The 27,742-nt window shown below is 38.4% G+C and overlaps 1 protein-coding gene across 1 annotated transcript in view; it reads left to right on the forward strand.

Moving 5' to 3' along the window:
* Window positions 1-18,442, forward strand: part of LOC124615510 (V-type proton ATPase subunit d) — a 68,522-nt gene extending 50,080 nt beyond the window's left edge. The window contains exons 5-7 of the mRNA XM_047143469.1: window positions 5,433-5,609; window positions 8,130-8,207; window positions 17,466-18,442. Coding sequence (XP_046999425.1) covers window positions 5,433-5,609; window positions 8,130-8,207; window positions 17,466-17,627 — 417 coding nt within the window. The 3' untranslated portion in view covers window positions 17,628-18,442. The remainder of the gene's footprint in view (window positions 1-5,432; window positions 5,610-8,129; window positions 8,208-17,465) is intronic.
* The last annotated feature ends 9,300 nt before the right edge of the window (window positions 18,443-27,742 follow it).

Below are 27,742 nucleotides of genomic sequence, written 5' to 3' on the forward strand. Positions count from 1 at the left end.
CAGGGCAGACTTCCTTCAGCTTATTGGGCAGCTACCTCACACCTTTCTGCTGCTCGGTGACTTTAAGGTGCACCATCCCCTTTGCGGCTCTCACAGGACCTGTCAGAGAGGTGCCCTCTTGGCTGACTTTCTCAATCAACTTAACCTCGTCTGCTTTAACATAGGAGCATCTACGTTCCTTTCAGATTCCACACTGGGGGCCTTACTCCTCCCTGACGACCTTTGATGAACATTTCCCCAGTTGTGATAACCAGGTAGAATATCTTACAAACGTTATTCTTACTGCCGCAGGACGTTCTGTTCCTTGCACTTCCTATTTACCACACCATGTTCCAGTCCCTTGGTGGACAGAGGTGTGCACACACATGCTCTCCATGTTTTTAATTGTCATCCTATGATGGCAAACTGCATTCATTATAAACTGTTGTGTGCACAGTGTCATTACATTCTTCTGGATAGCAAAAAAGCTAGCTGGATTTAATTCACTAGTTCTTTCAACTGTTCCACTCCCTCCTCAGTCGTGTGAGTCAACCTCTGGAACTGAGATCTATTCCCCAATTTCCGGCCTGACAGTAGCGGATGATATTGTAGTGGACCCATGTTGCAATCTCAAACACCTTGGGCCTCCATTTTGCAGAGATTTCGAGCTGCTTCCACTATCACCCTGGCTTCCTTCATTGGAAAGGAGTGGAGGAGGCACAAGGTTACCCTTCTCTTCTCAGAATTGTGACTGCTGCAATTCCACCTTTACTATGAGGGACCTAGATCATGCTCTACCTCATCCCAATCCTCCGCCCCAGGGCCAGGCGATGTTCACATTCAGATGTAGCAGAACCTTCCTGTTGCAGGCAAGCACTTTCTCCTTCATATGTACAATCACATGTGGGCAGAGGGGACATTTCCCAGACACTGGCGTGAAGCTAGTCATACCTGTACCTAAACCTGGTAAGGACAAATATCTTCCTTCTAGCTACCGCCCCATTTCTCTCACCAGCGGTGTTTGCAAGGTGATGGAATGTATGATTCAAGCCTGGCTGGTATGGTGGCTCGAGTCTCGTAATGTACGAACTACTGCATAGTGTGGATTTCGAGCACACTGTTCTGCAGTTGACCATCTCGTCACTTTGTCCACCCATGTCATGAATGGTTTTCTGTGGAAATCCCTGACTGTAGCTGTGTTATTTGTTTTGGAGAAAGCCTACGACACTTGCTGGAGGACTGGTATTGTCCGTACTCTTTACACATGGGGCTTCTGTGGCCACATGCCCTGTTTCCTTGAGCAATTTTTAAAGGAATGTGTTTCCATGGTAAGCATGGGTTCTGCCTTGTCGGACACATATATCCATGAAAACGGTGTGCCCCAGGGTTCCGTCTTGAGTGTTGTCCTCTTTGTTATCACTATTAACCCTATAATGGCCTGTCTCCCACCGGGCATCTCTGTCTCTCTTTTCGTTGACAATTTTGCTATCTATGGCAGTTCCCTATGGATTTGTCTCATTGAGTGGCATTTTCAGCGATATCTCGATCTTCTTCATTCATGGAGCTCCGACAATGGCTTTCGTTTTTCCTCCAACAAAAATGTTTGTATGAATGGCACAGCTGGTTTCTTCCACCATCTTTATATCTTGGGCCTGTTGCTCTTTCGTTTGTTGAAACTACGAAATTCTTGGAGCTCATGCTCGATAGGAAACACTCTTGGTCTTCCCACATGTCTTACCTGGCAGGCCGCTGTGTGGGGTCCCTCAATGTCCTACATGTCCTCAGTGGTACTTCCTGGGGAGCATATCGAACCTCCCTCATCCATTTGTAATGGTCCCTTGCCCATTCGAAATTAGACTATGGTTGTTCCATTTATACATCTGCACGTCCGTCCCTGTTATGCTGTCTCAGTACTATCCACCATTGTGGCACCCATTTGGCCACGGGCGCCTTTTACACTAGCCCATTTGAGAGTGTGCAGAAGCTACTGAACTACTGCTGTCGTACCGCCATGACTTTCTTCTCAGCAGGTATGCCTGCCATTCAACTGCCATGCGTGGCCACCCATCCTATGCCTTCTTCTTCTTCTTCTTCTTCTTCTTCTTTGATGACTCCTTTGATCACCGGTGTGGGGCACATCTCTCTTCTCTCTTACTTCCTGGAGTTCGCTTTCGGCTTTTGCTCCAGCAGCTTTCCCGGTTGGTGTGAACCTTTCACCACCTTGACTTCATGTGGCAACCCGCGTTCATCATGGTGTTCATTTGCTTACTAAGGACACTATGCCAGCCTTGTTCTAGCACCTTCAGTTTCACAATCTTTGCATGGAACATCGCAATAGTACTTTTGTGTGCACTGTTGGCTCTCGGATTGACCACGGTGCCTGGTGCGCCTTCGTCATTGGCACCGATGTTTTTCGGTATCGGCTTCCAGAACACTGCTCACTGTTTACAGGAGAGCTCTTCGCCCTGTATCAGACCATGCAGTACATCTGGCATTATAGGCTTTTCAATTGCGTCATCTGCTCCAACTCTCTCAGTGCCCTCCAAAGCTTCTGTGTGTTGTACACCATCCATCCCTTAGTGAAACAGGTCCAGGAAAGCTGTCACTTGCTCACTCTTGATGGAGCCACTGTGATGTTTGTGGGTTCCTGGTCACATTGGTCTAACAGGAAACGAGGCCACCGACACTGCTGCCAAGGCTGCAGTCCTCGTACTTGGGCCCATTGCTTCTTACATTTCCTCCGATAATCTCTGTATTGCTGTCTGTTAGCAGGTGGTTTCAATTTGGCGTCTCCACTTGTCCTCCCTTCATGGAAACAAGCTTCGGGTTATTAAGCCTCTCCCTGCAGCTTGGATGACCTCCTCTTGGCCCTCTCACTGTGAGGAGATCATTTTAGCTAGTTTGGATATCAGGCACTGTCTTTTTAGCCATCACCGTTTAAGTGGTGCTCCCCCACCACATTGCACTCAACCTTTGACGGTCCACCATTTCCCGACGTTTTGCCCTTATGTTTGCCATCTGAGTGATCAGCCGTTTTAGCGAACGACATGCGGACTGTCGACCGCGTTTTATGTTGTATCCGTCATAGCAATCTGGCAAAGGCCATTTAATTTTTTGTACCGGTCTTCTCTTCCATCGATTGGGATTAAAGTGTAGCCATTTTTTACTCTGTTTGTCTTTGTGTTCTATAGTTTTGACGTGGGCTTATGTGACCCTAGTTGTTTTTGTGCCCTAAAACAAAACAAAACAAAACAAAACAAACCCTCCACCACCACCCCCTCCCGTCCTGCCCCCCTGCCCCCTTCCTGGATTAGTTCCTCGGCCCCAGATTCAGACTGTGTTTCCTGGGTCTTGAGAGCCTCAATCACTCAAACTGTGTTGCATTGTTTGTTCCGCCTGATCTTATGGGAGTTTCAGGATGCCAGTGATTTTTCACTGATAGTTCTAAATCAGCTGATCAAGTGGGATATGCCTTCATGTCTTCTGTTGGTACAGAACACCATCGCTTGCTTGCCATGTGTGGGGTCATTACTGCGCTATTGATTGCCATCTAATGGGCTCTTTGCTTTATTAAATAGTCCTCCCTAACCTGAATTCTGCTCTTGCTCAGTGTTTTTCCTCCTACCCCTTGGTCCCTGCCGGGTCTCTGCCATCCACCGCTTCTTCAGTTGATTCCTTTGGGTTTCCCACCATGTGAGTATCCTAAATAATGAACTGGCTGATCATCTGGTTAGGGCGGTAGCCACCTATACCCTTGTTCTCCGTGATCCCTCTAGTTGCAGATTTGCGGCTTTATATCAAATCCCTTTTTCCTCAATCATGGGCTTACTCTTTTGGGAGGGGTGGGGGGACTACCGCCTCTCTAGTAAACTACATGCAATCAAGGAGACTGCCATGTGGCATTCTTCCCTCTTCCTCTCCCAGCAGTAATCTACCATCCTCTGCCATCTTTGTATCAGCCATACTAGGTTGATCCATGGTTTCTTACTCCACGAAGACCCCCCCCCCCCCCCCCCCCCCTCATGGTGATCTGTATTTTGCCACTGCCCCTGGCTTTCGGCCACTCACACTGGATACACCCTCCCACCTTCCTGGAACCAGGTGTTAGCAGATGACCCTCGCTTGGTTATGTCTGTCCTTGGATTTCTACGTGAAAATGGTTTGTCCTCCCAGGTTTAAGTATCTGAATTTCCTACAGTAATTGGTATCCCTTGGTTAGTGTTGGTATTGGTTATGGAGGCCTTGGCGTTGCCTATACACTGGCCAGGTCCCCCCTCCCCCTCGCCCCCCTTTCTCCTTAAGTTTTGTCTTGTCCTCTGTATCATTTTATTTCCCTTTTTCTTGTGTCTGCTTCCCTTGGTGTTGTCCCTGTTGTCATTATTACGGTATGGTATGGGAATCGGGAAGAGTCAGTGGCTGTGCTGGTGACCCAACCTGTGTAGTGTTTCTGGGGCATCCCTGCTCTCACTGTTCCCTTCCTCCTGTTCTTTACTCTTCCTGTTGTCCCAGTGTTCCTTTTTGGTTCTTTGTTTGCCTGTTTTCCATTCCACTTGACTGAATTGTGGTGTTTGTGTTCCTTGTTTCTGCCACCTGAGGTCATGGGCTGATGACTTCGCTATTTGGTCTCCCCCCCCCCCCGCCCCCCATATCATCCAACCACGTCCTCTGCATTACATGAAGACAATTAATGAGGAAAATGGTTTTTGTGCAGGAACAAGCATGCTTTATTCCAACTGCTAAAGGGATTATGTAACCTAGGTATTTCAAAAGGGCGTTGCTGTTTTTTTTCTTATGGTACCTGTTGTTTTACAAATATGCTTACACACACAACCAGTTTGTAGTTATCTGCTGTGAGTTTCTATACATTTTCACTCAGTTGTTCATTTGTTTCATCATCACCAATTTCTCCAGGACATTCACCATTTTTAGAATGGAAGTTTTATCCAGTCGCATCATTCCTTGCATCATTCTCCTACGCGCTGTCAGGAAGCATGGGACTTCATTTCCATTTCCATCCAGTAAATACTCCAGTGAAGTGCTCCATATTTCCAGTAATTCATATTTTTGATAATTCCTCAACAGTGGCATTAACATTCATGAATCCCAGTGATCTGTAAAATACCTGTTGCTGTGATAGCAAAATCATGAGGTAACTGATATGTTTTCTTACCAATTCCAGAGGTACTGTAAGGCTACTTTTGCATTAGTAGCTGGAAAGTGCCAGTATATAAATTTTTACAGCACGTAAATGCAGCAAGTTTAGCAATATCAGACTTTCTAAACATAAATAGGAGCACCATGTACTATACTACACACAAGTTTTTTTTTATGTTTTCATTGAAATTTTTACTATTTTACATATTTTGAATCCTTATTTTAAATATTCTGAAATTATTACTTACGACTTTATGATGGCTTTCAATATAAATTATGTTGTGATGTATGACTTGCAGTTTGAAGCAGATAGACGAGCAATTATTATTACAATAAATTCATTTGGCACTGAATTAACAAAGGATGATCGTGCCAAACTGTATCCTCGTTGTGGGAAGCTACATCCTGACGGTCTAGCTGCTTTGGCACGTGCAGATGACTATGAACAAGTAAAAGCTGTAGCTGAATACTATGCTGTAAGTATCATACTCAAGAAAATCTTTGGTCTGAATGTTTCAAATGTTATCAGTAGTAATTACCAAGATTAAAATATTTTAGAGCTTTTAAGGATGGTTTAGTGAGATTGTTAGCAAAGTAATCTGCTGGGGGGGCCTGATTGAAACTGTACGATTTATTAAACATGTTAGCAAGATAAACAACATTACACCAACTCTCATACAATACTATCCAGAATAAAGAAACACAAAAGATATTTACATAAGTGAGGCGTAGATTCTAAATTCTCACCCTAATTATAAATTACAGTAGATAAAATTTTGCACTGATCAGTGATTATAGTCACAGGCATAATGGGCTAAAAAAGAAAAAGAGCTACAGGAAAGTGAGTGATGTATCTTATAAACAGCATTTTGGGAAATGTCTTCTATAAGGAGAAAGTCTTCCCTCCTGCCGTTACTTTCAATTTGACTGCAAAGTCTTGGCAACAATGAAATTCTAGGAAATGAATTTGTTCTGGCTGAATTATGTCAAAGTAATAACAGCAGGTGGTAATGAACTTTTTGGGAAACTGTAAAACTTACAAGGATTGCTGCATCAGAATTGAAATGGTAGTCCTTCTTATTGCTTCAGGTTGTCACTGTAGGACTACTTCATGTGGAGTGAATTGTGGCTTTTGTAAGCTTGTTAATGTTTTCAGTTAGTACAAGGAAAATGTGCAAAGTTCTTAGCTGTTACTACAGAGATGGCATTGGTATTAATGACACATTTTTGTTACATTGACATCTGTCGTACAAAGTGCAAATAAGGTGTTAAGTTTCTCTGTGGAATATATTCTTTATATGGCTTTTTAAAGTTTTCATATTGTGTGTGTATTTCATTCATATGGTTTACTTTTTGTTTATTTTTTTCATTTTGTTGTTCAGCTAATTTAGCCTTTACAAAAATAGGTGAAGCCTCTTTAATCTTGAACTAACAAATAAAATTTCAGTAGATGTTTCCATGCCCCTCTGTTTTCTGCCAGTTGAAATTTGCAACTGTCTTCAATTCTTTATCCCAGAGGTTGGACAGTCTGCTTCGTAGTCTTCATCTTTCTCTGGCAATCCCCTCTGCTACTACTATTCATTCATAAACAAGAAACACCATCCAATTATAAAATTATTTATTTTGGTTTATTGTCTGTAAATAATCATTCATAGTTGATTAAGTTTTGTAGGTCATGTCAATTTATTTCAACTGTTTTGAAAAGTGTGATTGTATTCAGAGGTGATTGTACTCTTGAATACGCAAGAACAGTATCCCAAGAAAGCAACCACAGACGAAAACATGGAGGAAGTGCACAAAATGGTATTTCACAGATTGTAGTTAGACATATCAAGCCATGGGCCTGGTGAGTGTGGCACTGTTATTGAATCATTTGACCGATACAGCTGATTCGTTTAGCAATTTGTCAATGGTAAGTGGTTCCACCACTTTATACCAGTAACAAAATGGCTGTGAAAGCTGATTGAGTTGCAGAAAAGAGATAGATAGAGAGAGAGAGAGAGAGAGAGAGAGAGAGAGAGAGAGAGAGAGAGAGAGAGAGGGGGGGGGGGGGTATATATCAGATTTCCTGTGCTGGAAATGTGGTGACCCCGTTCTGGGATGTGGCAGAGATTCTTGTCTTTGATTAAATCTTCATGGGTGGAATCTAACCACTGTAAAACATTGGTCTCATTTATTGACATAAAAGGAAACCAGTTTTTAAAAAAAGGCACAATTTTGATTGCAGAACAATTACTTGCCATCAGCCTGACAAATTTTACATTGCCCTTGTTTTTATAGTGTGACTATTTCCATAGAAACCTAATTATGCCCCATACATTGCACAGTAGACTGTTCTGATGTTTGTGAGTGTTCTTCTCTCTATATGTGGGGTACAGTTGTAAGTGGTAACAAAAAGCTTATGAAAATAGTTAAATCACTTACAGGACAGTGTAATGTTGTCAAAGGAAATAATAGTATAATAAGCTACCTTAAAGCATTGCAGTGCTGAATGGTTGTTTGGTTTGTGCTATAAAAAGGTATTCAGTGGATGGAAGAACTGACTGTCAGATCAGTTGATTATTCCTGTAGTTCCTGTCTTGTTATTTAGCATCTAATTCCATTGGGGTGAGTTCTTATTCAACCACATAAGTGTGCCTCTTTCTAGAATTAAAAAAAGTGTGCGGACGAAGGAAAAAATAAGCTAATAACATCAGAAATTATTGCTCCTAGAGAGTGAGAAGTTAAAGTGAGTGAATTTGAGGTGAAAATTGGAACCATTCTTCAAACTTTGGAGGAGCAGGAAACACTATGAAAAAAATGGCCTTATGCAATCAAACATATTAAACAATAACAAAGATAGATTGACACATTTATGAACACCATATTAAATGATTCTAAGGTATACTTTTAACTTTTTCTGTTCTTGAGCTCTGTGCACTGTTACTTAGGGTAGTAACAAAAGAACTGATAATTTTTTATAATATTGAAATTAACTGTATTCTTTTCTTCTTCAGGAATACAGTGCTTTATTTGAAGGTGCAGGGAACAACCCAGGAGAAAAAACACTGGAGGACAAATTCTTTGAACATGAGGTAATGTTACTGCTATGTTATATGAACTGTAAGAATATATACTGCACAATATCATGCGTATTGGTGTACAGTAGAACATTTTAAGTGTGTGTGGGGTGTGTGTGTGTGTGTGTGTGTGTGTGTGTGTGTGTGTGTGTGTGTGTGTGTGTGTGTGTGAGAGAGAGAGAGAGAGAGAGAGAGAGAGCAGTTATGGTTTTTACACTTTGACTTCAATCAATATCTGATTCTCTCACACGGTACTGAGACTAAATGTCTATCACTTTGTATCCATTAATATTAGTGTGAACAAAGAAAAAAAATGAAGAAAGTGAAGCTACTAGTGTAACACCATGTGCTTGACTTCATAAGAAACATTCTAAATCTTCTGGTATTCCTACGATTTAAATTAAAGCCTTCATAAATGATAAATGATGGCTTTAAGTGCGCTAACAACGTAGTTCAGAGTGATTGTTTCTGTAATTAGCGTGGCTCCTATATCCCTTTTACTACAAACATAATGGCAGGTTCTCCATGTGTGTACAAATATATATTGACAGCACGTTTTTCTCCCAGTCTTCTCAGCTTTTACTTACACTGTTTGGATGCGTGACAGTACACTTGAGATAAATCTTGTAATTAAAGCATGTTGTTTGCAGAGCAAGGAGCATTGCCTTGCTGTCACAAAATATCTCGCAGCAGTGAACTCACAAAGCCTAAACTACAGCAAGCAATAGAAAATAGGGAGAAGAGTGTCTGGCAAGTTTCTTGGTTTGGTTGAACATTCTACTAAACCCACAAATTTGAGATGCCAACGTAAGGGTTTATGGTTGTCATGGCACATTACCAACAACGTTTTTTCCTAGAGAAGGTTGACAACGGTTGGAGTAAGAGCCTACGTAGTGATGGTGTACTACACTCTGACAATGGCCACTGCAACCAGGATCCAGTTTTCTACTGCTGTCAGAGACTGTGGCAATTTAGAATTGGAACTTTGGTTCTGAACAACAGTGAAATGGGGAATGCTCATGTCTTATATTGAATCTGCTGTCTGCAGAGTCTGAGGTCCAGCAAACTGTACCTGGATGTCATTGAATGCAAAACAGTATATTAGTGCACCGGAGAACAAATGCTAAGGGAGTGTTGGTCTCATTAGTATGAGAGAGTCCTATGTGATTCCTGGTATCCATGAAACTATTTTCCTCTTCCAGTATAGGTTCAGAAGGCATTTTTCCAACCATGAAAATGTGAACTTCCTGTAGACAGCAGGACATCACTCTCTCTTATGCAGTTGTTTTTTTTTTTTTTTTTTTTAATCCAGAATTGGTCTATGATAGCACTTGGAGGCATCATATCCTTGTACAGCTCCACATGTTAAGTTTCTGCATTCTTCTTCCAATGTTGAAAAGACCCTCTCTTCTTATATACTTCTGATATACTTAGATACTTAAACTTAAATAAAAGAATTTTGTCTCACAGAGATTCAGTTAACGGTAAGTCCTCCATAGTACCTGCTGTAAAGTATCTTAATATTGTTTATGGATAATTTTGTAATTTATAGTTCTTTCTCCTTGCAGCAATTACTTGTTAGTTTTGATATAGTTGGGTTAGTAGCAGCATCTTCAGTCCAGTTTCTCCTTTTTTTCTTCTCAACCATGTCATTATTTTATAGTTGACATTTTTTACTTTATCTGCTCTCAAAATGAGCATTTTGCCCATAAAACCCTGTTTAAAAATGCTATATGATTCTTGGCCTCACATCTGATAAATAACTTACATGGATATTGTACCTTAAGGATTTGAATGCATTGTGGTAGAGGGATATCTTAAAAGCACTTCAGCTGTGGATATATGGCTCTGAAACTAGCCTTACTCCAATTGGCTAGTCTAGTGGATGAGATAATTGACTTCAGTTGAGGAGAAGCAATGTTCAGATTTCTGTGTGATCATGTAGATGAAGGTTTTCTTTATTCTCCTTAAGTAATTAAGGCAAATGTCTTTATGGATGCTTTGAAGAAACCAGGGCCATTTTCATGCCACATCCTTGTTGCTGCCTAGCTATTACACACTGTTCAATGAAGGATGAATAGTGGCGGGGGGACTAAAATGTGATATATGTTGGAAACTGATTAAAAACTGCTGCTTAAATAATTAAAAGGGAAATTTTGAAAGAAATTGGAAGGTACACATATCCTGAGTGAACTTTAACTGACATTGGTATCAACAGACCCTCAATATTCAGTACATATATTCAGCATTTAAATTTACGTACTTCTTTTTCTGTTACCACCATTGTGCATTGAGATTGGTATGATAATACTGGTTCCGGATCACCCATCTTCTGCTCACGTAAATTATTCTTGTCTGCTTCAATCCTCTTGATGCAGGACTCTCAGCACGTCTTGGAATGATGAACAGTTGGCTATGGTCATCGTGAATGTACAAATAAACTTTACTAGCTCGACCAGTTTGTATTACACCTTTTAATGAACAATTGGAATATATATATAAAGAAAAGAACGAGGGAGAAAAGAAAAGATAAGAAAATAATAATAATAATAATAACGACTTAGAAGATACAAAAAAGTGAAAATAGAAGGAAACAAAACCAAACATTCAACACAAACCAAAAGAAATTTTACCAGACAATAGGTAACACACACATTAAAATAGACAATCCACCAAACATAACAGACATGGAACACTTCTGGAGCAACATATGGTCAAACACGGTACAATATAACAGGCATGCACGGTGGATACAAGCAGAAACAGATACATACAAGATGATACCACAAATGCCTGAAGTGATAATTTTGCAACATGAAGTCACCCAAGCAATTAATTCTACTCACAATTGGAAAGCCCCTGGAAAAGATAAAATAGCAAATTTCTGGCTAAAGAAGTTCACCTCAACACATTCACATCTAACTAAATTATTTAACATACCTAAAAACAAAGACGATGTGACTTACCAAACGAAAGAGCTGGCACGTCGATAGACACACAAACAAACACAAACATACGCACAAAATTCAAGCTTTTGCAACAAACTGTTGCCTCATCAGGAAAGAGGGAAGGAGAGGGAAAGACGAAAGGATGTGGGTTTTAAGGGAGAGGGTAAGGAGTCATTCCAATCCCCTCTCCCTTAAAACCAACATCCTTTCGTCTTTCCCTCTCCTTCCCTCTTTCCTGATGAGGCAACAGTTTGTTGCGAAAGCTTGAATTTTGTGTGTATGTTTGTGTTTGTTTGTGTGTCTATCGACGTGCCAGCTCTTTCGTTTGGCAAGTCACATCATCTTTGTTTTTAGGTATATTTTTCCCATGTGGAATGTTTCCCTCTATTAATTCATATCATAAATTATTTAACAGTTACATTGCACACCCATACACATTCCCTGATACACTTACACATGGAATAACTTATCTGAAACCTAAAGATCAAGCAGACACAGCAAACCCAGCCCCATAACATGCCTACCAACAATATACAAAATATTAACTTCAGTCATTACACAGAAATTAATGACACATTCAACACAGAACAAAATTATAAATGAAGAACAAAAAGGCTGTTGCAAAGGAGCACGAGGATGTAAAGAGCAACTGATAATAGATGCAGAGGTGACATATCAAGCTAAAACTAAACAAAGGTCGCTACACTACGCATACATTGATTACCAAAAAGCTTTTGATAGTGTACCCCACTCATGGTTACTACAAATATTGGAAATATACAAAGTAGATCCTAAATTGATACAGTTCCTAAACATAGTAATGAAAAATTGGAAAACCACGCTTAATATCCAAACAAATTCAAATAATATCACATCACAGCCAATACAGATTAAGCGTGGAATATACCAAGGAGACTCATTAAGTCCTTTCTGGTTCTGCCTTGCTCTGAACCCACTATCCAACATGCTAAATAATACAAATTATGGATACAATATTACTGGAACATACCCACACAAAATCACACATTTGCTATACATGGATGATCTAAAACTACTGGCAGCAACAAATCAACAACTCAACCAATTACTAAAGATAACAGAAGGATTCAGCAATGATATAAGTATGGCTTTTGGAACAGACAAATGTAAGAAAAATAGCATAGTCAAGGGAAAACACACTAAACAAGAAGATTACATATTGGATAACCACAGCGACTGCATAGAAGCGATGGAAAAAACGGATGCCTATAAATATCTAGGATACAGACAAAAAATAGGAATAGATAATACAAATATTAAAGAAGAACTAAAAGAAAAATATAGACAAAGACTAACAAAAATACTGAAAACAGAATTGACAGCAAGAAACAAAACAAAAGCTATAAATACTTATGCTATACCAATATTGTCCTACTCATTTGGAGTAGTGAAATGGAGTAACACAGACCTAGAAGCACTCAATACACTTACACGATCACAATGCCACAAATATAGAATACATCACATACATTCAGCAACTGAAAGATTCACATTAAGCAGAAAGGAAGGAGGAAGGGGATTTATCGACATAAAAAACCTACATTATGGACAGGTAGACAATTTAAGAAAATTCTTTCTAGAACGAGCAGAAACTAGCAAAATACACAAAGCAATCACTCATATAAATACATCGGCTACACCACTGCAATTTCATAACCACTTCTACAACCCTTTAGATCACATAACATCAACAGATACGAAGAAAGTAAATTGGAAAAAGAAAACACTACATGGCAAGCACCCGTATCATCTCAACACAGCCACACATCGATCAAGACGCATCCAACACATGGCTAAGAAAAGGCAATATATACAGTGAGACGGAAGGATTCATGATTGCAATACAGGATCAAACAATAAGCACCAGATATTACAGCAAGCATATTATTAAAGATCCCAATACCACAACAGATAAATGCAGACTTTGCAAACAACAAATAGAAACAGTAGGTCACATCACAAGCGGGTGTACAATACTAGCAAATACAGAATACCCCAGAAGACATGACAATGTAGCAAAAATAATACATCAACAGCGTGCCTTACAACATAAACTTATAAAACAACACGTTCCCACATACAAGTATGCACCATAAAATGTACTGGAGAATGATGAATACAAATTATACTGGAATAGAACCATTATAACAGATAAAACCTGACATCATACTCACCAATAAAAAGAAGAAATTAACACAACTAACTGAAATATCCATACCCAATACAACAAATATACAAAAGAAAACAGGAGAAAAAATTGAAAAATACATCCAACTGGCTGAGGAAGTCGAGGACATGTGGCATCAGGATAAAGTTGACATTATACCAATTATACTATCAACTACAGGAGTCATACCACACAATATCCACCAGCACATCAACGCAATACAGCTACATCCAAATGTATATGTACAACTACAGAAATCCGTAATTATTGATACATGTTCAATTACCCGAAAGTTCCTAAATGCAATATAACATATACTGTACAGTTAAAAGGAAGTCACGCTTGATCAAGGTCCGCGTCACTTTCCATTTTTGACCAGACTTAACGTCTGAGAAAAGAAAGAAATAATAATAATAATAATAATAATAGTATGTTACATTACAAGGAAAATTAAACACTAATCCATCTCTCCATATTCGTCTTCTAAATTAAGCTTATGAGCTACCAATTGCAGCCTAGTGTTCTCTCTTGTTGTGTGACCCACAACCAGTGACATTCCGTATGTACTTTGTGTAGCAGTAGAGTGAAATTTAATGTGCCATCTTGAAACAATAAGGCCATCTGTGATCCATTTCAAGCAGAATGTTGTGGCACTTGATAGGGATCAAACTGGCCTTAAATTCAGTTCTCCACTCTAACTGATAAAGGGTACAGAATTATTTATATTTTACAGGAATGCAAAGTGTATTGTGTTTATAAGATTTAGACAATAGTTTTTTTATATATTTTAGTTCAGCACTGCACATCTAATATTGGACATGTATAGATCTAAGAAGGCTGCATTGGTAGTCCCTGAATGTGCTTTGTAACTGGTTGTGTGTTAAATTATGGCAACGACATGTTCCTTTTTACCACCTGAGCTGGCACCTAATAGGTTATAAGAAGAGGAGGAAGTGATACATGTTTTATTGGATCCATCCAATTACATTATATCTTCAAAAAGTGGTAATTTTCATTGATATATTATTATGTATCCTGGCAGGCACAGACCTATTTTTGTAATTGACCAACTTATATTTTTCCAATCCTTTCTTTCAGTGTCTGACTCATCAGTGTGTGTTAAAAGTATATATTGCAAAACAAAGATTGTATGGGCAATTCTTAATGCAATCTAATTTTGTGCATAAGTCTGTCAGATAATATAAAAGTAATGGGTTTCATCCCAATCACTACATAGCTTTTGAGTAAAAATTCATACACTATGGCAGCTTTAAACTTTCACATATGGAATCAGATCATTATGCCAATAGCTTAGTTAGAAGAGGGTGCAGAAGTCTATGCTGGAGGTAAACTAATCTCCTGTTCAGACCTCTGAATGCATGTTGCCCAGGTGGGGTTATTTGGTCCAGGGTGAATGAGACTAACATTCTACCAGCAGGAAGTGGTATGTTGTCATTAGCTTCTAAATTTGTGATACCTTTGTGGTACTTTCTACAATTGTTGCAATACTGACTTTCATTTGATGTACCTGATATGGTAAAGATCATGTTACAATTACATCATTTTTAGTGACCACTCACCTGGCTGAATATATCAGCAAGAAAAAATATTATCTGAAAGATGTTTCAAAATGAATGCTGTACACATAGTCTGCTATTATTCAATGGTGACTGTAATGACATCAATCCAAAGAAGGAAGCAACTTGCTCTTCGGCAAGAATGAGGAGCTGCTGCTGAAACTATTATGTGTATTGCAAAAATTGCTCTTTAACTAATTATAGTTAAACATGTTTTGAGTTAATGAAAAGTGTGACATTATTAAGAACAAAAGGAAGATTATGACATAATATGCCAGTAGCTACTTCACTGAAGACCATTAGCATGGGCAGCACCAAAACATTCAAACAAGCAGACAATAGTGTAATATGTTATTGGATTTACTGTGACAATCAGCTAGTATCCATTTGTACATCTGTATAAGTGGGAAGTAAATATTAAGAATGGTGGTTTTTATTTCAACTTCATCAGTAAAATGTTATAATCCTATGATTTTAGCATTTATTTGTACTAGAAAGGGATCACAGATTAAAGAGTGAATTACATCAGTAATCGTCATCTTTTGTAATATAAAGGCAAAACTAATTTGTTGATTTGCATTGTGCTCCCTTCATTTTATTAACTGTTTGACATCCTTTTGTCTTTTGGGACAACAATTGCAAAGTTAATTCAGTGTTTTTCATTTTTAACTATTTTTACGACATTTTTCCTCTGATCGGTTTCACCACGAAACTTTCATTCGTTATAAACCCACAAGTTGAACAAACTTACATGTTCCGTAGCCAAAATCTGCTCCTACGTATTCTTTGTAAAATCTCGCCTAGTCTGTATATTCCTTTCAGTGGACCTCCCACCCGCTACCCCATTCCTATTTTTCCCAGAGATGTTACCCTCTTTTAATTCTCAAGGCTCCCCACTCTGGCATTACAATTATACAATTCAAGCATTGGTCTAGCTTTAAACTGTATCTGTTATTTTTGCAAGATGACCGGGAACAATAACTTGCATGCATTATTTGTGAGATAAACATTTGGTCTACAAAAGCTGAAAGAGCATTCTGGACATCAACCAAAGAAGCTATCTTAAGCTACTTGTCTTATGCCTGAATGGGTAGATGTTACCCTGTCCAGTCTTGGAATCCTTGGACTAAGGGAAGCAATAGTTATTCAAATATGCTCATAATTTCCCAGAGCCTTTGCAGAGTGAAAATATTCTGACCATGTAATCCAGAAACATATTTCACATGACACCAGGAGTCCTACCTTGGCTGTGAATCAACCACTGACCAGTAATTCCCTTATCATGCAAGACTTGAGCAGGAAACTCTGCTACTGCTTATCACACCTGGAAGTGGGTGTTATCCTGACCAAAACTCTATTGTGGGCCTCCAGAATGTTCTATTGCCCGCACAACCTATGTAACATCATATTGTAACATCATATTGTATTGCAGTCTGGTGCCCTACAGCCCCTTTCACCTATGGATGATCCATGTGCAATACCTGTCCCATAAACCAACTCATCCACATCCCCTATTAAACACTTTTTACAGCCATTTCGTGCACAGTTAAAGGTAGGAACATGTATGAAAGCAGCCATGTCATCTAACAGCAGTGTTATAATTACTGAGCAGTGTTCTGTGTAACAGTGACAACTAACGTGTTCCCAACTCACATGAATTGCCACCTGCAAACAATGGCACCAGTTTTTGAACATTGTGCACACCACATCATCAGTATTTAAACAGCTGTTTTACTACCCAAGCCATTTACAGCCTCCTGTTACCCCATTACTGTATGGCTACACAACTGCTAGTCAACCTCTGGAAGCAGTCAACCCTATTAAACATCTGGAACTAAGTATATGGAGAGATTTAAGGTGTCTTGAGCACACAAAATAAATAGCAAGAAAGGCAAATGCAAGACTGAGATCCATTGTACAAATCTTTGGGAAGTGTAGTCCACCCTTGAAGGAGGTGGCTTACAAGACACTTGCTGACTTATACTAGACACTTGCTGACTTATACTAGAATATTGCGTCTCAGTCTGAGACCTGTACCAGAGAGGAATGACAGAAGAAATAGAGGAGATCCAGAAAGAGCAGTGCACTTCATGACAAGTTGTTTTCAATAAATGGGAAAGCATTGTGGATATCCTCAACTAAATCCAGTGGTAGATGTTTCTTAAGCTATCTTGCAGAATATAGATGTACTAATTCCTCTAAATTATAAATTTTATTCCCCTTCTGCAATATCTCTCTCTCTCCCAGCATATGCCTAGGTGTGCATTCCTGAGTGTTGTGATGCAATTATGCCAGAAGAGGTGAAAGATCTTACTGAGCTTATGATATCTCAAAGTGTCAACATGACACCCATAAGTAATCCACTGATAGGGTGTTGCCTTCTTTCATTTCTGTTTCTTTTTAATAGTGGATGCATCACATCAAATGGTAAGTTACTTGACACACAAGTAGGTCTTGAAATTATTATGTAGTAAGAGAACTTGGACTAAGAATGAAGGAAGCTCTCCAACATTATCTGAATCCTACACATTTCTCTTTTCAGGTACGATTGAATGTGAATGCATTTTTACAACAGTTCCACTTTGGTGTGTTCTATTCGTATTTGAAACTGAAGGAACAGGAATGTCGTAACATTGTATGGATTGCAGAATGTGTTGCCCAGAAACACAGGGCAAAAATTGATAACTACATTCCAATATTCTGAGACAATTTCCACTACTGTAATATATTTAAAAGTTATGTGCTGAAGACCAGTGATATGTCTTCACTTAGTGTGTAAAAACAAAACCTGACTTTTCGTTGCGTGTGTCACTCTTTTTATTTGGTAACTCATTAAATTATGCAATAATAAAGCGTGCATAAAGTACACCATGAATTTGTAAATAGAATTGTCATATTGTTTCCCACATCCTTTCACAGTAAAGTATTATGGGCTGGGGTATATAAGGGCAATAGGTGTAACAATGTTTTGGTGGAAGTATAGTGTGTACTGGATAATGATTGTATAAAAGTATTAAAATTGAAAGAATATACATTCTTCAAATTTTGTAGTGTTTGTATTTTTTTGCCTTCAATAGTAATCGTACACTGTCATTTAGAGGAACTATTTCAGTGTCTTAAATTAGAACAACTCCCATGTACATATTTTGGCATGTGTTCAGTATTAATATATATTGATTTATACCATAGAAGACATGTTTTTAAGCACAGTATGTAAAACTGACATTGTTAAAAAATATTAATTATTGTATTAAATATTCATTGTGACCCCAAATTTTGTACATATAGGATAGTGGTTTACATAGCAAAAATGTGACTGCAGAAAATTTTATTGTGATGTAATATTTTGTTTCCCAGTCTGTGTTGTACATTCCTGTTATTACAGACGCATGTGTCATATACCTGTACATCATGTAATATTTGTGTGTGTGTGTGTGTGTGTGTGTGTGTGTGTGTGTTAAAGCCACAGATTGTACAAACTATGTATTATCCAAGAAATACAGTTTTCTTCACAAATCATTAATTTTCCATTAATTGCTCAGTAAGTTAAAAGTGAATCTCAGTCCACTAGTTAAATCATTGACTTGTGAATATTATGCATTAATTTGCCTGCAGAAATTGCAACATATAAGCATAAACATGGGCAGTTGTTACATAGGCTTGCATTTCTGGGAGAGGATAATACTTCGTTATGCATTTACAGATACTAAGACTTTATTTGCTACTTTCTTTCTTATAGGAAGAAAGTGTCTGTTCGAGTCATTCCAGTTACATTTTTGTTCATAACACTCAAGATTTGTAACAGTCGTTGGTTTATACATCTCTCATCACTGTATTGTGGCCATAAGTAATTGCATGTGCGCGCACACTGTTGACGTTTTTGCAGATGTCCTTTCCCCATGACAGCTGTGGTTATAGAACCAGTGTATCAGAAAACTGACAGTACTTTCATCCACTTTCAAATATCAGTTACTGAATTTTGCCTGTCTACATTTAGCATGGACTAGTGCGCCAGTGAGTACCTCATTCCATATATATGGATATTTTAAACTCTGTGAACTCTTGAGGCCACGACTGTTCAGTATGTAATATGTTTGGTGTAAGACCGAGCAAAGGGCGCGGTAGTTATCACACTGGACTCGCATTCAGGGAGATGATGGTTCAAACCCGGGTTTGGCCATCCTGATTTAGGTTTTCCATGTTTTCCCTACATTGATACAAATGTTCCTTTGAAAGGGCACAGCCGATTTCTTCCCCATCCTTCCCTAATCCGAGCTTGTGCTTCATCTCTAATGTCCTTGGTGTCGACGGAATGATAAACACTGATCTCATCCTCGTCCTCCTCCTCGGATGTCCGTAGAGTGATGGAAACTGATTTCACAATCATGTGTGTCCATGGTTCATCCTGTTTGAATAATGTTGCTCTACAAACTGGGGGAGGGGAACCTTGTTTGAAAGGCAGCAAGGCAGCAGTTCTGGCCCATGCATGATTACTGGAATTTAATCCACAAGAAGACTAGGAAAAGTACTCAACAGGTTTAATAAACATACAAGCTTCAAACTCAGCAACAAGTGGAAGGGGGCATTTGATACAGAGGTACTATCGAGAATTATACTTGATAGCTGACATTCTGCTGTGATGGTGTAGGTTAAGTAGCACTATTGACACTTACGTATCCTCGGATTGCAGGTGGTACTATTACAGAATTCACCCTTTTGTGTTTCCACCTTCTGTATATCACTAGACCAGATTATATGCATCATAAAAACTTAAAACAGCCGTGAAAAATGCTTAAAAATGCATGAAAAGTGTCAAAATATGCAAGATCAAATAATAAAAAAAACATGGTAGTTACTGCGTACACTATATCTCAAAGTCGAACCTGTGCATATCAATTACGAGGAAGAGTGCCGGCCACGTGAAAAATCAGTACATTTAGAACGGTGATATCATTTTCTGAATACTTCTGGTACAGGTTAGGAAAGGGGCCTTTCTGGGATTATTTTCTAAAAATTTGGAAACTGGGGACGCATACCGTGGTTAAAGAAGTTTTCCTTCTTTGATATTGTTGTTGGTAACAAGTGGATGCGATGCGAGGGAGTCGCAATGAAACAATCGATATGTACAGAACCAACTTTGAGGTGTATCACACGCAGAGGGACATGTTCAAAAGCTCCATAATATTTTATTTAAAAAACAACGTACACTAATTTTTTTGAACAGCGTTAACTATTAATTAATGCTATCAGACCACAGCATCATTTACAATTTATTGTACATTTTTCCAATATTTTAAACATAAACAACCGAGTACTGTTCCAAATGTTCAGTAGTAAGATTTTGTCCTTGATCACTCAAATCATTTTTATAAGCAGAAAAGGACCATTCTACATCAACTGCTGTTGCTGGGCAGTATTTGAATTTGGGTGCTATGTTGGCAGTTATTGTTTCTGCTAAAAGTTCATCCATCCCATTAACAAAACTCAATTTGGCACAAGGGTTCAAAGCCTGGGTTATTGTTTAAAATGTTTTCAAACTTTTCTTTAAGTTTTCTTGGGAATACCTCCAGCTTATGAGGAGTTCACTAGAATAATTTTATCTCTTAACTGAATAGTCATTCAGTGCCAAACCTGAGTTCCAAGCTTTTTAATACTTGCAGGTGTACGAGAAAAACGAGTGCTAATCACACAAATGTCTCTTAATACCGGAATCATTAAACGCTTCCTTGCATTGGCAAACTGCCAAAGCCTCTGCACTATCAAAGTCATTTACTACCCCTCTAATGGCCTCAAAATGTTCATTGCGAAACAACACAGCTTCAGCCCACGTACACCGAGTTACCATTGGTTTGGGAGGTAAAGGCACATTTGGTAGTTTCTCTTTGTAGGTCTTGATGTGAGCAGGAGCCTTTAGAAACACTTTCTTTGTGGATGAGATCAGTTTATTTACATTCACAAACATGGAACGTACTTCAGCAGGGCGATGTACTCCATGAGCAAAACACCTAATATGAATTAAATTGGGATAAAATACTCAGAGGGCTTTTCCTGCTTTGATCATATAAGGAGCAGCATCTGAAATAAACAAAAACACCCTTTCATCTGCAGAAGATTCAGGAAATATTTTCTAATACCCTTATTCACAAATCTGGTAATCATAGAATGATTTACTTTTTAAAGTTCTTTGCAGGTTGCTAAATAGTAAGGAGTGGCTCTTCTTTTAAAGCACCAACAGTTAAATTTGTAATGTAATGGTCAGAAGTGCCTGTAATTTCGCCAACTGAAATCCAGATAATACTGTGCTCGAGTTCACTGCATATTTCTTCCCGAACATTTACGTAAATTGTCAGTATGTAATTTTTGCGCAATGTTGATTCATCTGGTATATTTTGATTTAAGCAATATTTGTGCAGGAAGACCTTAACGATAGGGTTTGTAAGTTTGTGCAATATTGCTTGCAATGAATGCTCCACATAGATCCATGTTAAACCAACTTTTTTCGTTACCTTTGGACAAATCCCTGCTATTGCAACTTGCTGTTGTCAGAGGTTGTTGTCGTGGTCCTTTCTTCTGCATTCCTGTGATATGAAGACTTGTCTTAACATGGTCTATTTAAAACTTTTTTTTTTTTTTTTTTTTTTTTTTTTTTTTTTTTTTTTTTTTTTTGCGCAAAATGTTTCTCTCGCAAGCTCGACAATATAAAACAATTCTGTCACATTTAAATGTTCGAGGATGGTCAGCTATCCATGAAACGTTTCTTTTTTCGGGCAGCATGGCGCACAACGTGCTATGCACTATTTGTTGTAACATGTTCAACTGTGTGTGCAAGTAAATAGAAAGATAAACTGAAACAATGGACGTGCGACTAAAACCTTGCATACTTTAATTTAATTGCTGCCGAAGCGTTCGGTTTGACAGCAGAAGGGATTAACTGGAGGGGTGGGCACAGGAGCATTGACTCTGTCTACCAGTTCCTGTTACTCTTCTGTAATGAATTCGCTAGACAGTGGCCTCTTAGTCAGGGATTGCACACAGTTCTAGGTCGCGGTCAATCTGAGACACATCAAAACTAGATTGAGCTTGCCTGCCTGTCTAAATTATTAAAATATTGTAAACATAGAGCGAAAATATGCAATAACTGTGAAAAAGGAGCCAAATATGCAAATGCACATGCAACGAGTATCTCTGGATATCGCAGTGTAAGCTGACCTATCAGAAAATGGGTATCTCATTTAAGAGGAACTCCCGTGTGTAGGTGTCACATGCTTTTTCTGGGCCTATGAAATATTTTCCATAAGTATGAAACTTCATGAATTTGAACTGGAAAAAGTTTTAATCGAGAATACTCAGAGAGAATGAAGCAATTTTCACCTTTGGTGTAACTTTACTTTGTAAGTGTAGTAGCGCCTCAGAGAATTAACACCTTAACATTGAACCTCGAGTTATCTTGTTTTTATTATTTTGACAGAAACTTAAAATCCAAAAGGATAATTGTGCAACTTAATAAAAGACCTTTAAAAAAATAAAACACACGTATATCCATTGCAGCACTGATAGTTGTGGTACGCCCGCTAGAGAGTACCTGTTACTACATTTGTAGCCTGGCTGTTGCGTTTTGGTTGAGGTGGTTGCCACTAGATATTGTTTAGTTTTAGTTATGTCATGTTTCATAGATCATTTTCCTGATTATTTTATTGATATGATGTGGAACAAGTCAGATTACAAGATATATATATATAATATACTCATATGTATAGTGCTAATATTAATATTACTGAAAAATTTTAGTTCTACACATGCAACTACATTTAGATGTACATTTTTTTTCTACCATTTCTGAAACAAACTCGTCCATGGAGTAGAAGAAGTTGTCCAAAAGAAATGATTTTAAGCTAGATTTAAAACTTGCATCTGCTACCTGCCAGACACTTCATGTTGGGCAAATGATCAAAGACTTTTGTTGCTGAATAATGTACTCCTTTTTGAGCAACTGACAGCTTCAATAAAGGATAGGAAAGTTCACTTTTCCCTCTAGTGTTGTGCTTATGAACATCACTGTTCTTTGCAAATTGAGATGGATTATTTGTAATGAATTTCATTAGTGAATATATGTACAGTGATGGTGCAGTTAAAATACCTAACTCCTTGAAAAGGTGCCTACATGGTGTCCTTGGGTGAACACCATTAATTATTCTCACTGCTCTATTTTGTGCAATCAATACTTTATGTCTAAGTGATGAGTTACCCCAGAAAACTATTCCATAAGACATTATTGAGTGGAATTTGTCTTTACTGTGTGCAGCTTTGGATGTGCGACGACAAAACATGCACTTTCAGACACTCACTGGTACTGTTGTTTAGGCAATGCTTTCAAAAAAGAATTAATAGTGAAGATTGACACTGAATTTAGCAGCTATGAAAGTGAAGAAGTATGTGATGTTACACCATTGAAGACTGAAAGTAACGACAGATTGTAAGTTGAGGGACAAGTGTCCTCCAGTGGTATGAGATAAATACATCCAGGTGTGCTCCAGACAGCTCCTCCAAGATTTATATTCACAGGAAACCATTGTGAAATACATGGTTAGACTTAATAGCTACACAGAAACTAAAAAAAATTGTTTCAAGTTTCAGGATAATTTAGTGAAAATCCAGTGCAAGACTATATGTGGTATTATAGTACTGATGATTTTCAAAATTTGGAACGCAGTATTTTGAGCTTTACATGTCTATATGTAATTTGATTCATTGTAGGACTTTTTCATAAATAAAAAATATTTTTGGAACATAATTTTAAATAAAAAAGATCATTGAAGGGTTAAATTAAAAAGTGATGCTTGCTATGTTCATTGTATTTGATAAGCTACACATGTTCCTTGGTTTGTGCCAAAAGGAAAGCATCTCGGAGAATTCCGCCAGTGTTTAATGAGTATATGCTTGGCAAACTCTCGGGTTTTTGGAGCTGGAGGCTGGTGAGAGCCACTATGTCTACATTACTTTAAGCTCTAGTACTGCATCAGTGACAAATGTATGGCTTGACACAGGAACATTGTGTATCATAAGGAAAAGGGTGTTCATTTAACTGCCCAGTTCATGTGGATGGTACCAACTTCTGTATAAATTCTCAACCTCCAGGTGTATCTATTGCTAATGGGATGGATGCCTGTTAAGGTGGAAGTGTGTCCCTCTGGGGTGCCTGTCACACCTTTACATTGTGTGTGTCCAAATAAAATGGTGATCAATTTTTGTTTCCCCAGCTATTTGTAGAATGAAAATGAATATTATTTCTGGGTGAACTACTAGTTGAAATTTTTCCGACGACAACCAGAGAAGGCTGTAAGGTGGGGCCTGGAGTAATCAACACCAAATGTTATGTGGATTAATAACTGTACTTGTGAAACAAAATGTGTGTTTGTTGGAATCTTGGGGGAAGAAGTGACGATCAATAATATGTCAAGTTCCTAAATCCAATAAGCTCTAGAATCTATGACCCCCCCCCCCCCCCCCCCAACCTTAAAATCAATTAAATGTCTGCAGTATGGGGCTCTATTTATTGAGGTAGCACCTTAATAAGTAAGAATGATAATCGAATTCTAGAATTTGGGCAATACCCATTAGTGAACATGTCGTCATAGCGATGATGGTTGCTTAAATTAATAAGTCCATCAAGAAGGCTAGAAAAGTTTTTATGCTGGAAAGAGCAGATAAACAGTTATTATCATCCTACTTAGACAACAAATGGACATGTTTAGTTCCAATACGATGGATTTAGAGCAATTACGGACAAAGTTTAAACTTAGTAATGGGACAGCCAACTGGTTTTAACAACTGGTTGGTCAGTCAATTTTTCTCATTCAGTTCCCCCCCCCCCAGATATGAACGGAAACTTCTCTGTGGGCTTGAGCGGTTTTACTTACAAACTGTCATCATTGTTTTAGGGTGTATGCGAACTGCAAGTACATTTGCCAACTTTTTTGAGAGACAAATAATGTATCTTATTTCAAGGAGGTTGAATAAAAAGCTTATTTCTAAAAATTAAGTATTTCCAAAATTTATGTATTTAATTACTTAAGTGTGAGTTGTTCATGCTTCTAGTATTAAATGTTGATTTTTGGTTGGTTTTAAAAGGTTAATAACCACTGCTGCATTACAAATTTACATTTAAATAAATGAAAAATTAGTTTTTACTTCAATTTATTGAATCTCTGTCTCCCAATACTTCTATTTCAATAAATGTTAAGGTGATGTGAACAAAACACTTGTAAGATACAATTTTTTGAATCCTTTGGGGACTTAATCACTTACATTTTAAGCATATATCGCCACTTGTCAGAAGTATTTTTCACATGAAATATTTATCCCCATTCATTAATTTTCTTTGAATTTCTTTGATTAATATAGTCATCATCCTTGCAGATACTGTATGTTACACTGAATGTATCTTGTGGATCACTTTTATCCAGTCGTATGATTTCTTCCATTCCTTCACCACCGAGTGGTTCGGAATTCTGACCCAGACAAGAAGTTCACTATCAAGAAAAAGCCTATTCATACACATGAATGAACAAGTGAACTAAAAGCTGCTTATTGCACTCAGTAAAAGGGAAAAATTGGAGCAGTGATAACAGCTATAACAGTGCAGCCAATAGTGATGATTTAACAATGGCAAAACGATCAAATGTGTCTGCTCCGAACTGAATCCACCAGATTGTGTCAACTGTTTCTGCTTGGTTGCTCCCACAGATTAGTTTCACTCAAAAGACTGAATGAATAGTGCAATCGATATGTAAAGCTACAACCGACTGAGTGAATAAATCGTGCACTGGAGGGTATATGCCAAGCAAGTGGCTTAAGGACAGAAAATATCCACTGTGATTTAATGACAAAATTTAGAAAATGCTGTGAAAGCATAAACTATTGTACGCTCAGTTCACAAAAGAGCACTGAAATGTCAACATGCAAGTATTATTAAAAATTGCGTGCCTCCAAAAACAACACACACAAAGCATAGTGTTGATCATCCTACATTATCAGAAAATCTTGCCGAGAACTTGAGAAAATTCAAGTCCTACATAAAATCAATAAGTGCATCATAGGCTTCTATCCAGTCACTTGTTGACCAGGCTGATGTGGCAGTAGAAGGTAGGTAAAGAAAAACTGAAGTTTTCAGTTTTGCACCTAAGAAATCATTCACCATTGACTGTCACACAGCCTGCTGTATGGAGGTCACAGAAGTAGGCATCCCTCACATTGAGAAGCAACTGAAAACAAATAAGTCTCCAGGTGAATAGAATCCCAACTGTTTGGCATAGTGCTCTTCAGAATTGGCCCCTTTCTTGGCTTGCATTTACTGCAAATCTCTCGACTAGTACTAAGTCTCAGGTGACTGGAAAAAGTGCAGGTGACTCTTTTGTATAAGAAATGTAAAATAACAGACCCGGAAAACTGTAGACCAGTACCCTTAATGTTGGTATGCAGCAGAATTCATGAGCACACACTAAGATTGAATATAATAAATTTCCTTGAGGTAAAAGTACTTCTGTCCTCAAATCAGCACAGATTTAGATAGCATCACTTACGCAAAACTCAGCTTGCCCTTTTCTTGCTTGATATCCTCCAAACCATGGAAGCAGGGCTACAGGCAGATTCCATTTTCCTAGATTTCCATAAAAAGTTTTACACAGTGCCCCACTGCAACTGTTAACAAATGCCTGAGCACAGAATAACTTCCCAGATATTTGAGTTACTTGAAGACTTGTTAATAATAGGACACAGTATGTTGTCCTGATTGGTGAGCATTCATTAGAGGCAAACGTACCACCAGGGCAGTGTGATAGGACTGCTCTTGTTCTCTGTATACCTGAATGATTTGAGGGATAGGGTGAGCAGGAATATGTGACTGCTGATGACGCTATAACATACGGGAAAGTATCATTGTTGAGTGACTATTGGACAGAATTTATATTTGGTGTAAGGAATAGAAGCTTGCTGTAAATGTGGAAAAATGTAAGTTAATGCAGTCAAGTAGGAAAAAACAGTCCTGCAGTGTTCAAATGTAGTATTAGTTTGTGTTGCATAACACAGTTATGTCACTGTCTAGGTGTAATGTGGCACAGCGATATAAAATGGGATAAGCACGTAAGGTTGCTAGTGGGGAAGACAACTTGTCAACTTTGGTTTATTAGCAGAATCTTACGAAAGTGGGGCTCATCTGCACACAAGACCACATGTAGAACACAGATGTGACCCACTTTTGAGTGTTTGGGATATCCACCAGGTCAGATTAATGGAAGACATTGAAACAATTCATAGATGTGCTGCTAGATTCCTTACCAGTAGATTTGATAAACACTGAAGTATTGTGGAGATACTTTGTGAACTCAAATGGAAATCCCTGGAGGAAAGACAACATTTTCACGCAACACTAATGAGAAAATTTGGTGACCTGCCATCTGCAGCTTGCTGCAAAATGATTCTACTGCTGCCATCCTACATGTAAAATAAGGACTGTGAACACAATGTAGAGAAATAAGGACTCATATGGAGACAGATAAACTGTCATTTTTCCTTGCTCCCTCTTTGACTGGAATAGGAAAGGAAGCATCTAGCAGTGGTACAAGGTGCCCTCCACCACACACTATATCATGGCATGTGGCGTGTGTTTGTTGATGTAAATGTAGTGGCTGAAAAGCATAATTCCCATAAGTGAAGAGATGACCTCCTGCCACAATATTAGGTATACTTACATGAAGGAATCTCTGAATGCTGAAGCAATGGTGTGATGAAAGGGAAGTGGTGTCAGAAACATTATGATGGGGG

Source organism: Schistocerca americana, chromosome 5 (assembly GCF_021461395.2).
Source record: "Schistocerca americana isolate TAMUIC-IGC-003095 chromosome 5, iqSchAmer2.1, whole genome shotgun sequence".
NCBI lineage: Eukaryota > Metazoa > Arthropoda > Insecta > Orthoptera > Acrididae > Schistocerca > Schistocerca americana.